Raw genomic sequence first — 14,211 nt, forward strand, 5'->3', positions numbered from 1 at the left:
TTGAGATGAGGAAATTGTACAGAACCAAGTCTGTGCTGGATCACAGTGGGGAGGTATCAACTTGGGAGTTTTCTCCAGTGAGCCAAAGGAATTTGTTAGCTTATTAGAAAGAAGAAAACGTGGAAGGTCAAGAGATCACTGAGTAAAAGGGAAAGCAAAACATTAGTAAAACCTCAGGGCGGAGAGAAGGCCCAGTGAAGACCAGTCTACTTTGGGGCCGGCATCCAATGGGATGGTTGTGAGAAAGGAAATCAATATGAACAGTGGAGCAGGAAGGGGCAGTAGACGGCAGCAGACAGAGAGGAATTCAAAGTTTTCTCTGTGGAGGGCTTCACTGGTAGCTCAGTGGTAAAGAAACTGCCTGCCAATGCAGGAGACACAAGTTTGATCCCTGATCCGGGAAAACCCAACATGCTGGGGAGCAACAAAGCCCGTGGGCCACAACTATCAAGCCTGTCCTCTAGCACCTGGGAACTGCAACAACTGAAGCTCTTGAGCTCTGGAGCCCGTGCTCCACAAGAGAAGCCACTGCAATGAGAAGCCTCTGCACCAAAACTAGGGAGTAGCGCCCCTCGCCGCAAGTAGAGAAAAGCCAGCATGCAGCAACGAAGACAAAGCGCAGCCAAAAACAAACATTTTTAGAAAAAGTCTTCTCTGTGGCGAGAGGTCCTGGAAGGGGGAATTTCATAGAAAATGAGGTGGGAGAGTATGGAGACGGAAAAGATATGAAAATGGTAGGAAAAAGAACACTAGGCAAACAAAAATCAAGATGGCAGTAAAATAAAGAAACAGATCCCAGAACACACAGAATATTTCCTAAAAAGGGATACATTCTTCTTTAAACTCCTACAATACTTTGGCCACCTGATGCAAAGAACTGACTCATTTAAAAAGACCCTGATGCTGGGAAAGATTGAAGGTGGGAGGAGAAGGGGATGACAGAGGATGAGATGGTTGGATGGCATCACCGACTCAAGGGACATGAGTTTGAGTGAACTCCGGGAGTTGGTGATGGAGAGGGAGGCCTGGCGTGCTGCCGTCCATGGGGTCACAAAGAGTCGGACACGACTGAGTGACTGAACTGAACTGAAACTCCTACAAAGAAAAGTTCTCTGATACCGGGAGAGAAATGCAGGGAGGAACTGTTCACCCATCCTCCAACCCCCTCACAGCTGTGGCTCTTCTCTGACAAGGTCATTTCCACAGCCTGTCCCCCTGCTGGTCTCTCACTCACCTGAACGGGTTTGACAGTGGGTTTCATCATCCATCATCCATGGTTCTCCTTGATCCAATTTGGAGACTACCTCTGGTGTGCTTGCTTGAAAACCTGTTCATGGGAAATGACAGAATATTTAGGCCCAGTGAGTTTGCCTTGGGGTCTGTGAAGACAGCAGAATGCTACATGTGAGGCCAAAACAATTTCACAACCTACAGAGTCAAGGCTTTTCTCACAGGAGAAGAGAGAATACACCCACTTCTCTTGGGCCAGAGAGGACACTGAGCATCACAGATGCTCCAGAGCTTTCAGAAGCTGAGAAAGGAAAGGCCACTGACTGGGGACCTGGTCAGTGACCCAAGGGAGCCATCCTCACCGGCAGACACCAGGTTGCTATAGTTCTCCAGCATCACATCCCTGTACAGGGCCTTCTGAGCAGGGGCCAGGAGCTGCCACTCCTCCCACGTGAAGCCCACGGCCACATCGTCAAATGTGAGGGTTTCCTGTAATAAGAGAGGTGTGTAATGATGATGTCATCTTGATGATAGGGAAGAAATGTTAAAGGTGTTCTGCTCATTTCCACTTTACAGGCTGCACTGAGGTATCCAGTAGGGCTTTTATTTTAATGTATCATTAAAGAAGCAAATGCCTAATACAACATTCTCTAATTGTGTAGTTAGTCATCCATTCATTTATCCAATTGGAACTTGGAACTCCAGTACTTTGGCCACCTCATGCGAAGAGTTGACTCATTGGAAAAGACTCTGATGCTGGGAGGGATTGAGGGCAAGAGGAGAAGGGGACGACAGAGGATGAGATGGCTGGATGGCATCACTGACTGAATGGACGTGAGTCTGAGTGAACTCCGAGAGTTGGTGATGGACAGGGAGGCCTGGCGTGCTGCGATTCATGGGGTCACAAAGAGTCGGACACGACTGAGCGACTGATCTGATCTGATAGTATGTAGAACTAAATCTTCTTGTTAAACTAGAAACACTACATTCTCACATATATATGTGTGTATATATATAACAAGAAAAGATATACAAATTTATACTTTATAGAATAACGAAAATGATTTTTTACAGGTTTCTACAAACCCACTGGGGAACAAAGGAAAGAATAAAACAAACCAGAAGTCACCTGGGCTTGGATCATTTTCCTCTGTTCTCTGAAAACACTGTCGATGTATCACGTGGATCTGCTCTCAATTTCTGTTCTGAAACTTGTCTTCAACCAAGCATATCCCCAGAAAATGCTGCTACCAAATCCTATAACTTCTTCCTCTTTTGACTGATTCTTTTGCTCCTGGGGACTCAGGACCTTGGGTGGAAGAGAAAATTCAAGCTGAGGGTACATTTCCTCTGGGCCCAGAGGATATTGCTAATCCTGGGTTCTCATCTTAACCCAATGCCCACAGCATTGCCGAGTGTCCCTTTACTGGTAGTCCCAGAATATTTTATGCTTCTGGCCAAAAAAGCCTAAGCTTCTGACTGTGACGGAGGTAGTGTTCCTTTGTTCCACAAACTTTAAGTGGGATGACTGTCAAATGAGATGAGGGACAAGAGATTCACCCAGCAGCAGGCCTCGGGAGCAGGAGAATCGCAGGCACTTCAGTTATACAGAAGGGACCACATGGGGGGATAGGCGCTGCTTATCCTCTAAACCATGTGCGGTCAGGGACCTACTCAAAAATTTGTATACATCCCGTGACTACATGCACTTAATTTTGAAAACTACCATACTGCTCAAAGCAGAAATGCTTTGTTATAAAAAAATACTGGTAATATCTTAGAAGGTTTTAAATACATAAGAAATTAAAATACAAAATAATCGTATATAAATGAAGTTGAAGTGCTCTAAGACTACGTTGTCAGAAGAACGTATAAAAGTACTAATTAACATAAGAATTTAACAAACAAAAATTATATGTCATACGTACTCTCCAGTGTCATAATGAACACTAACAACTCTCTTAAAACACAGTTTGTGGTGCTATCAGAAGAGGGAAGTGTAATAACAAGAAACTCATCCACAACAAGGTGGGATTCTGACACCAATTTGATACGTAGTTCTTTTTCTAACACATCAGGAAACAATTCTACACCACCAGCTGGATGTCCTACACTTCAACTCAATTCCGCCACTATGTACCTGGAGATAATGTCATATTTCATGAGTTAAAGCCTCCATCCTGTGAGACTGGCCTCTACCCTCTGCTTCAAGTGCAAACACAAGTCCAGTCTGTCACCTGTGCTTCCAAGCAACTGGCCACAGAGCGCAGGGTCCAATGACCCCTCCTTGGGTTGATTCATTTGCTAGAGGAGGGAATTTTGTGGAGGTCCAGTGGCTAGGACTCTGTGCTTCTACTGCAGGGGGTGTGGGTTCCATCCCTGGTCAGGAAACTAAGATCCCACATGCTGTGTGGCACAGCCAAAAACAAAACAAACAAAAATATGCTAGAACGGCTCCCGGAACTCAGAGAAACATTTTAGGTATTATATTTACTTACAAAAAGATGTAACTCAGGAACAGGCAGATGGAAGAGGTGCCTGCCCAGGACAGGGTAAGTGTGGAAGGGTGAGAAGTGCCCCCTACAGGAGGGTCACTCTCCCTGCATCTCCACATGTTCACCAAGCCAGAAGCAACTTCAGTCTGAAGAATACATCTAAGAAATACATCCCTCCAAAAATCTGGGGCCTCCCTCCAAAAATATGGGTTAAACCGGAGGACACTGTCATGAATCTCCATAGTAACATTATTCATAACAAACGGAAATGCAAGCAACACAAATTTCACAAGTAGTCGGAAAATCATATAGTCAAACAATAGAATGCTATGGAAAAACAACAGTCTTTGCTCAGCTTTCATGCTAAGAATACCTTTTACATCTTTCAAGGATAATAAAACAAAAATAAAGACTTATACATGAGAGAACGGTGGCATGCAAACCACAAAATATTTGCTATGTGGATATTTATATATTTGCATAATCCTGTTACACGGTGGGGGGGGGGAGTACATCTATGTGCAAGAACATAACTGAGTCTCACAAATATTGAGTCTGACATTAAAAAAAAGTGCATGATGTGGAGAAAACTCTAATTTGAAAAGCTTTAGGCATCCCAATGTTCATAGCAGAACTACTTACAATAGCCAAGACACAGATGCAACCCAAGTGTCCATCAATAGATGAACAGATAAGGAAGATGTGGTATAAAAATATATACAGTTGAAGACAGGCAAAACTATAATAATGATGAGGAATGAATAATTACAACACCATAAAGAAAACCTGAAAGAATAAGTTAACATTAGAAAACAGGGCCAAAATTTTTCAACAATATCATGATCAATATGAGAAAAGAGATCCAAGGCCTTACTACTTTAAAAGAAAAAAATGCTTCTCTAGAAACCCCAAAGCACATTTCTACATACATAGCTGGTTAGAACCGCCCCATATACATAAGCTCTTTTCTTAGTACTAACTCAATCACTAGCAATAGGAACTCAAACCACATGATTGACTAAGACCAGTCAGGACTTCCCAATAAATTGGAATATGGATGACCTTGCCAGAAGGCATCTTTCCAGATAATTAAGCAAAATGAAGATTCTGTTAGCAAAGAACAAAGTTTTCACGTATGTCAGGGAGGTAAGTAACGGTGTGTGTTAGTTGCTCAGTCGTGTCCTACTTTTTGCATCCCAGGGACTGTAGCCTGCGAGGCTCCTCTGTCCATGGAATTCTCCTGGCAAGAATACTGGAGCGGGTTGCCATTTCCTTCTCCAAAGTAATGGTGCTGTTGCAATATATCGTTATTAGGAGGTGAGTGCAAGTGTTGACAAATATTTTCTGCAAAAAGTACACACGGATTTTCAAATTTGCAAGCCAAAATGTCTCTGTCATGATATACTCTATCTTTGCAGTGCAAAAGCCGCACAGACAATATAAGACAGATTGGCATTGCTGGCTCAGTCTCTCCTTCTATAGTCAACTTCTCGATTAAAAGCTAAACAACTAGGCTAACCAAGGTCCTACAGTACATCACAGGGAGCTATATTCAATGTCCTGTCATAAATCATAATGAAAAAGAATATTAAAGAGAATGTGTATATATATCTGAATCACCTTGCTATACAGTAGAAATTCACAATGTTGTAAACCAATTATACTTCAATGAATTTAAAAAGAAAACACACGTACACAAAAGATAAAATATAGATGGTTTGGAACTATTGCCCTGGGATGTACGGTCTTCTGTCGCTTCTTTATGAACCCGAAACCTGGTACTGACACCCTTATGAGATGACCCAGGCACACCCCGCCATCACTGAGCCCCGAATTAAATCCCCAATCTGAATCGGACACTGCGATCGTCGTCAATGCCACCTGTACACCCTGCAATCGGAGTGATCCACAGAACCCCAAGCCTTGAAAACTGGAAGAAGAGCACTGATCTCTACAGAATCTAATCATACTGACCCCCAGGACACCCCCAACGCAAACCACAGACTAACTCCGCGTCTGGTTCCCAAATCCAGTACCCACCTGGTTCCCCTTACATATAACCACCTCGGCACTTCTGCCGTATGCCTCTGCCCTGTGGAGATAATCCCAAGGGTCCAGACAGCACCAAGTCCACGTATCACCCTGGGCGAAACAATACCACTACTGTGACGACAAAAAAAAAAGGGGGGGGGGGGGTGGGGGGAAATCCAGGCACAAAAATCACACACTAAACAGATTTTCCCCAGACCGACGGGAAGCTAAACGCCCTCCTACTTCGGTGAACTGCTTTGAAGTCTAGACCTGTCTACGGATGCCGAGGTGGATCTGAGCTGTCACTGGAGCTAATGAACCAACTTCCGTTACGTCCTAGACAGGCAATATGTCTGCGCCCAGATCACAACGGCCCCCAAGGGGACGGCCATGTTGGCACATCTGACGTACGGAAAGTCCAGGGATGGATTTGGAGGCCAGGAGCTGGGATGGCCTGGAGGGTGAGGAGCCACTGAAATTCTCTCATTTCCTCACATTTCGACTCTTGCAGAAAATAGGTACGTTTTCAGTCTCAAGCTTCATGAGGCAAAAATAATGCCGGCTAAGGTGCTTTCAGAAGGCTAGTCATGGAAGTAAATACGGCTTCGGCATGTATTATCCGTATTTTGTATAAATTGTATATAATTTCTGTAAAAATTATATACAATTATATACAATATACAATTTGTATAAATTACATACGTAAATTGTATAAATTTTTGTATAAATCCGTATTTTTATACTTTGTATGAAAAAAAAAAAATTCCAGAGAGGTAGGAGTTCACTGGTTGGCTTGGCAGCAAAGAACACACTCCCAGAAAGAGAAAAGAAAATACATTGGGTAAACGGACTCCAAGGAGAGCTTCCGGAGGGAAAATAGCTTGCAGGAAGCTGATTTTAAGAAGAGAAAAAAGATTTCCAGACACTGCTACAGTATGGGGCTGGCCATTAAGGAGGGAAAGGAGTGGCAGGGGCTACCCACGTTGTGACTGGGGGTTGGGGCTCAGGAAAAGGCCACCAGAAGTAAGGCCATTAATGGTGTGGAGTCAATGGGAAAAGCTCAACCTGAATCCATCCTGCCATAACAGAAGGGTGGTGATGGGGACAGTAACCCAAGATTTACGGCAAAGAATGTGAAAATTAAGTGTGAATCAGGCTGTTGTGAAACCAGGCCATGGTTAAAAGAAACAGTCCTGGAATATTCTCTAGTTACCAATATTATGATGGGGGACTTCCTTTAGTATTTCAGTGTTGGCTCAAATAGTATCCAGAAAAGCTTGGGGTGGAGAGCCTTCCCTATTATTACTAAAGCATGCATATGTGTGCTAAGTTGCTTCAGTGGAGTTCCACTCCTTGCTTTGCTCTCCTCCAGGAGATTTTCCCCACCCATGGATTTAACTGGAGTTTCATGTCTCCTGCCGGAGAAGGCAATGGCAACCCACTCCAGTACTCTTGCCTGGAAAATCCCATGGGCAGAGGAGCCTGGTAGGCTGCTGTCCATGGGGTCGCTAAGAGTCAGACACGACTGAGCGACTTCACTTTCACTTTTCACTTTCATGCATTGGAGAAGGAAATGGCAACCCACTCCAGTGTTCCTGCTTGGAGAATCCCAGGGACGGGGGAGCCTGGTGGGCTGCAGTCTATGGGGTCGCACAGAGTAGGACACGACTGAAGTGACTTAGCAGCAGCAGCAGCATGTCTCCTGTATTGGCAGGTGGGTTCTTTACCACTAGCTCAACCTGGAGCTTCCCTGATAGCTCAGTTGGTTAAGCATCCACCTGCAATGCAAGAGACCCCAGTTCCATTCCTGGGTCGGGAAGATCCCCTGGAGAAGGGATAGACTACCCACTCCAGTAACATCAGACATGACTGAGTGACTTTCACTTTCCCCCTGGGACACCCAATAAATTATTACTAGGCTTTTTCTTCAAAGGACTTATCACTTGGTTACATCGTATCTATTGATTGTCTCTTCTTCACTATTCTGTAAGATCCATAAGGGGTATTCCCTTGCCCGTGTTGGTCTCTGATTTATCTTCAGTGTGGAGTACAGTGTCTTGCACAATGTTGTTGCTTTAAAATATATCTGAAGGAGTGAATTATCCAATAACCCAACATTTCAGATTGAATTCCAAGACAGCCACAGTATGGAAAATTTCCATTTCCTTTCCTGTGAATAAGACCCAAATGTTTATAACTTGGATAGGTGGATAACTACAGGATAGTTAGGAAATTAAGGGAAAGTAGGGCTTCCCTGGTCGCTCAGACAGTAAAGAATCCGCCTGCAATGTGGAAGTCCTGGGTTCAATCCCTGGGTCTGGAAAATCCCCTGAGGAGGGCATGGCAATCCACTCCAGTATTCTTGCCTGGAAAATTCCATGGACAGAGGAGCCTAGTGAGCTATAGTCCGTAGGATCACAAAAAATCGGACACGACTGAATCGACTTAGCATGCATGCACTCAGGATAGTGAGAGGCCAAGAGCCCTACTCTCAGAAGAGGGAGAAAGAAGAGAAAGCACATCTCAGTTCAGCAGGTAACAGTGAAGCTGGAATTTTTGAAATGGCAGCAGCTTTCAAGAGTTTTGAGAGCTTTGCCCTTTAGACAAAGTTTTTTCACCACATCCTTTAAGAATGTCACCTCCCATCTCTTATGTTTTCCTCCATTCTTAGACATGAAACCAGTCAATCATAAAGGAAATCAACCCTGAATATTCATTAGAAGGACTGACGCTGATCCTCCAATACTTTGGCCACCCAATGCAGAGAGATGACTCATTGGAAAAGACCCTGATGCTGGGAAAGATTGAGGGTAAGAGAAGGGGGAGGCAGAGGATGAGATGGTTAGATAGCATCACTGACTCGACAGGAATTTGAGCAAACTCTGGGAGATAGTGAAGGACAGGGAAGCCTGGCGTGCTACAATCCATGGGGTCACAAAGAGGTGACATGACTCAATGACTGAACAACTTAGAAACTGCAATTCCTGTCCTTTCTGAGGATCCTCTTTCATTTTGCTTTTCCCTGTTTATATTGAGTCTCTAATCACACACAATTTAGAAGACAGCTATGTTCTTTAGAACTGCCTTCCAGTGGCTTACTCCCTTCAGTGACAAAAAACTGATTAGTCCATTAGCTTGTTCATTCAAGTCCCAAATAAATAATTGCTTATTTTTCTGCACTGGGAAATATAACTTTCTAGGGTGATGGAAATGATGACAGATTTCTCTCAGTATGTACTTTTCAGCCATATCACTCAGAGGATGCCATGATCTTCATTTTCTGAGTGTTGAGCTTTAAGCCAACTTTTTCACTCTCCACTTTCACTTTCATCAAGAGGCTTTTGAGTTCCTCTCACTTTCTGCCATAAGGGTGGTGTCATCTGCATATCTGAGGTTATTGATATTTCTCCCGGCAATCCTGATTCCAGCTTGTGTTTCTTCCAGTCCAGCGTTTCTCATGATGTATTCTGCATATAAGTTAAATAAACAGGGTGACGATATACAGCCTTGACGTACTCCTTTTCCTATTTGGAACCAGTCTGTTGTTCCATGTCCAGTTATTATACCTATTTTAGCTATGACAAACCTAGACATTGTTTTGAAAAGCAACAACATTACTCTGCTGACAAAGGTCCATATAGTCAAGGTTGTGGTCTTCCCAGTGGTCACATATGGGTGTGAGAGCTTGCCCATAGAGAAGGCAGATCACCAAAAATTTGATGGCTTCGAACTATGGTGCTAGAGAAGACTCCTGGAAGCCCCTTGGACTGCAAGGAGAACAAATCAGTCAATATTAAGGGAAATTCAACCCTGAATACACTTTGGAAGGACTGATGCTGAAGCTGAAGCTCCAGTATTATGGTCGTCTGATGTGAACAGCAGACTCACTGGAAAAGTCCCTGATGCTGGGAAATATTGAGGACAGGAGAAGAGAGTGCCAGAGGATGAGATGGCCGGATGGCATCACCGATGCAATGGACGTGAACTGGGGCAAACTCTGGGAGATGGTGAGAGATAGGGAGGCCTGATGTGCTGCAGTCTATGGGGTCGCAAAGAGTCAGACGTGACTGGGCAACTGAACAACTACAAATACCTATTTTAAATTTTTATTTGGAGAAAACTTTAGATTTACACAAAAGCCACAAAGTACTACAAAGAATGCATATATACCTTCATTTGACTTCCTCTCGTGTGAATATTTCATATAACCTTGGTGTGTGTGTGCTCAGTTGCATCTGACTCTTCACGGCCCTATGAACTGCATCCTGCTAGGCTCCTCTGTCCATGGGATTCTCCAGGCAAGAATACTGGGGTGGGTTGTCATGTCCTCCTCCAGGGGAGCTTCCTGACTCAAGGATCAGACTCAAGCCTCCTTCATCTCTTCCACTGCAGACAGATTCTTTACCCAGTGAGCCACCTGGGTAGCCCCTATGTAACCATGATACGTTTGTCAAATTGAGATATTAACATTGCTATGACACTCAACTAAATTAGTTTCTATTTGGATTTCACAACTTTTTACACTACTGTCCTCTTTCTGTCTCAGGATTCAACCCAGGGAGTACTGCCTTTAAACATCATGTTTTCCTGAATTCCCTTGTTCTGTGACCATTCCTCACCCTTTTCTCTTTTTCCTGTCTTCATTTTGAGGAGTACTGATTAGGTATTTGAGATATTGACCTTCTTTTAGGTCAGTCTGTTTTCCTCATTAAACAAGGGCTATCCATATTGGAAAAGACACCTCCGAATCGAAGTCCCTTTCTAATAACATCATGTCTAGGCTATCAAAGGGACAACAAAGGTAATATTTGCCAGATTTTTCCACTGAAAATAGCAAAAAAATTTGACCAAAAAGAACCAACATATAGAGCTCACATCAACAGATTTCAAGATTTATAAACCTTCAGTAGTATTGGTGAAAGGAGAAAATACAGGACAAAGGAATACAATAGAGATCCCAAAAGACCCACATAAGTCAATTACACTCAAGTGTTTCACAGAGGTAAAAAGTTTATTCAAAATGAAGAAAGATAGACTTTTCAGCAAATAATGCTGGAACACTTAGAGGTCCATAGGCCAAAAAAAAAAAAAAAAGCCAGTGGGGGGTGGGGGGGACAGTGGGGGGGCAGGGACTCTCAAAAGTATCTCAACACATTCATCCCATAAGCCCTATACTGATAAAGAACTGATATCCAGAACAGAGTTCTTAAAAGTCAATAAGAGCCTGCTGAGCAGTGGGCTGATTTCCTTTAGGAGTCACTGGTTTGATCTCCTTGCTGTCCAAGAACAGGAGCTGGATATTAAATTGCTAACCTAGGGGAGAAACCGTGCTCATTAATTTCACACCTTCCATCCAGTTTTCAATTACTGAGTCTTGCAGAGCTTAACACATGTACCCTAAACCCTGACCAACAGAACCACTGATCATTAAACACTTCGGCTTAAGCCTTAATCAAAGGCCCCACTACTAACACCCAGATTCCTCAGTGACTCAACCCAAAGGAAATCCCCTATATGGACACTGGCATGCATTCCCTCTTCACTGACCCTCCACAGACCCCTCACTGGGGATTCTTACCCAGAATCAGGCTCACCAGCTTGAGCCCCCAAAGAGTCCTTCCGTAGCTACCAAAGCCTGAACCTGGTCCAAAACCAGTTCTCCTTCTAATGTGTTCTCCCCATAGTGCATCTGTGGCTGTTGCTAGGGACTTGCAGGGCCCAGGAGGAGGTGTATCTGCTGAGGGCTCTGGGTTAGTTTCCTGAGTTCTGGCCTCGCACAGGTTCTATGACATCACATGGCTCCGTGACCTCAGAGAGGTTCTGGCCTTTAGGATGGGAATGGCTTTAACAGCTGTTATCACTTTGCTGGGTGGGAAGACATGGGTACCCCACTGCTTTCGTCTCTTTGCAAGAGATGGTCACAGGTCACAGGCACCTTAAGTCTTCCAAGGCCAGCACCTTGCCAAGGCCAATGTGGTATGAGATGCGTTCTGGTCATCAGTTTGGGCAAAACTGGCAAGTTGATGGTGCCCTTGAGCCCTTAGGCAGTAACACCTTGAGTGCAGCCAGTTTGCCTGAAGTCTGATATTCTTGTGGAAGAAAAAAATGTTCAGAGAGCTTCTGATTGGATCAAAGGTTGAATTTACTTGAGGTCTATGTTGGAAAAAATCTATGCTTGTATTTCTTTTACTCACACTACTGCCACACTTGCAACACGTGTGACATGTCTGTCACCTCCTTTACACCAATTGGGTCCTTAAGTCTGACTCAGTTATAACCCTGTCTATGCAGAGATATTGCCAGACCCCAGAAGTCTGGCAGGGCTCGGTCCTGTAAGAATGCTGCTGACCCAGTACAGATGCTAGTTGTAAGTAGCAGGTCTCCAAGTTACCTACAACTTGTCTGACTTGGCTACAAATCTGAGATTTCCACAACCTCTGCTTTGGGTTCAATTAGTTTGCTAAAAGGGCTTCTCAGGCAGCACTAGTGGTGAAGAACCCACCTGCCAATGCAGGAGACGTAAGAGACAAGAGTTCAATCCCTGGGTCAGGAAGATTTCCCTGGAGGAGGGCACGGCAACCCACTCCAGAATCCTTGCCTGGAGAATCCCACAGCCAGCCTGTCAGTGGAGTCCACGAACTTTGGGACACTCCAGGGGGTTGCAAAGAGTCAGACATGACTGAAGCGACTTAGCATGGCACAGCTTGCTGAAAAGCTTATGAATGACCAAATGAAGAGAAAAACAGGACTGGGAGGGTCTCGAGCACAGTAGCTTCTGCTCCTACACTGTGGCGTGTTCCTCTCCCCAGGCCTGTATGTGTTCATCCATCTAGAAGCTCTCCAAAGCACACACTATTGGAACTTTACGGAGGCTTCCTTGGAGAAGGCAATGGCACCCCGCTCCAGTACTCTTGCCTGGAAAATCCCATGGACAGAGGAGCCTGGTAGGCTGCAGTCCATGGGGTCGCTAAGAGTTGGACATGACTGAGCGACTTCACTTTGACTTTTCACTTTCATGCTTTGGAGAAGGAAATGGCAACCCACTCCAGTATTCTTGCTAGAGAATCCCAGGGATGGGGGAGCCTGGTGGGCTGCCATCTATGGGGTCGCACAGAGTTGGACACGACTGAAGCGACTTAGCAGCAGCAGCAGCAGCCAGGAGTCTTCCTTACATAGGCATGATCAATTAGTAACTCCGTTTTTAGTCCTTCTCTGCTCTCTGGAGGATGGGAAGTGGGCTGAAAATTCCAAACTTCTAATCATGGCTTGATCTTTCTGGTGACCAGCCCCCATCCAGGAGCCCACCCACAGCCACATCAATAGCATAAGAGACATTCCAGATGCTCTCATTATGTAGAATTTACAAGGGTTCCGGAGCTCTGTGCCAGGAACTGGTAGCACAGACCAGCAAGTCAATTTTCTATTATTTCACAAGGTCAAACTCAAAAGGATATATGCTAAACAATTCTATTTTTCTAATATTCTCTAAGTGAAAAAATATAGCCGCAAAAAGATCTGTGATGCCAAGGGTTAGGGTCAGGGAAAGGTTGTGACTATGAGCATGTAAAATGAGGGAGTTTGTGTTGACAAAGCATTCTGAATTTTTACTGTTGGTTATATGAACCTACATATATGACTGTTTCTTGAAGTGATATATAAAAATCAAACAAAACTGAGTGCATGGTAAAACTGGCGTGATCAACCCAATTGTAGTTAATAGAACTGTAACAATTTCAGTTTCCTCTGTTTATGGTTAACTGTGTGCTTATATAACATTTTAGCTTTGGGAAGAGTGGGCTGAAAAGCATTTAGAAAATCTCTGGAATATTTCAGTTTTTGTAATTCTAAACTTATTTCAAAATTCAAAATTATAAAAATATCACATTTATATTAATTTTATAACCCCCCAAATGCTACATATAAATTTAGCTAAGTACATCCAAATACATGGAGTAGTACTTATGAAATTAATACAGTGTTTCATTTTGAAGTACTTCAAATACTTTGAAATAACACAAACTTAGAACCAAAGAAATGCAAAAGTTAAATAATAAAATGGTCATTGAACACTCCTGCACTGTATACATTAAAATTCAATCTGGGACACGACTGAGCGACTTCACTTTGACTTTTCACTTCCATGCATTGGAGAAGGAAATGGCGCCCCACTCCAGTGTTCTTGCCTGGAGAATCCCAGGGACGGGGAAGCCTGGTGGGCTGCCGTCTATGGGGTCGCACAGAGTCGGACACGACTGAAGCGACTTAGCAGCGGCAGCAGTGACAACACTACTACTACTTAAAATGTATAAGATCAGTGACAAGGCAACTAGAAATATGGTTGAAATTATCCTTTCTCTCGGGGCTTGTGAGGTGTATCATCCCTTAAGTTTAGACTTATGACATAATGCTCTTCTTTATCCTTTCCCCACGGCTACTTTCCTTCACTGTTACCAGA

General features: G+C 43.9%; 1 protein-coding gene across 1 annotated transcript in view; it reads right to left on the minus strand.

Moving 5' to 3' along the window:
- Positions 1-6,048, minus strand: part of LOC113875845 (zinc finger protein 236-like) — a 40,789-nt gene extending 34,741 nt beyond the window's left edge. Inside the window, exons 1-4 of the mRNA XM_027514510.1 lie at positions 5,766-6,048; positions 2,360-2,539; positions 1,593-1,719; positions 1,235-1,327 (exon numbers count right to left, since the gene is read on the minus strand). Of these exons, the coding sequence (XP_027370311.1) occupies positions 1,235-1,327; positions 1,593-1,719; positions 2,360-2,374 (235 nt within the window). The 5' untranslated portion in view covers positions 2,375-2,539; positions 5,766-6,048. The remainder of the gene's footprint in view (positions 1-1,234; positions 1,328-1,592; positions 1,720-2,359; positions 2,540-5,765) is intronic.
- Between the last annotated feature and the right edge of the window lie 8,163 nt (positions 6,049-14,211).

Source organism: Bos indicus x Bos taurus, chromosome 18 (genome assembly GCF_003369695.1).
Source record: "Bos indicus x Bos taurus breed Angus x Brahman F1 hybrid chromosome 18, Bos_hybrid_MaternalHap_v2.0, whole genome shotgun sequence".
Classification (NCBI taxonomy): domain Eukaryota; kingdom Metazoa; phylum Chordata; class Mammalia; order Artiodactyla; family Bovidae; genus Bos; species Bos indicus x Bos taurus.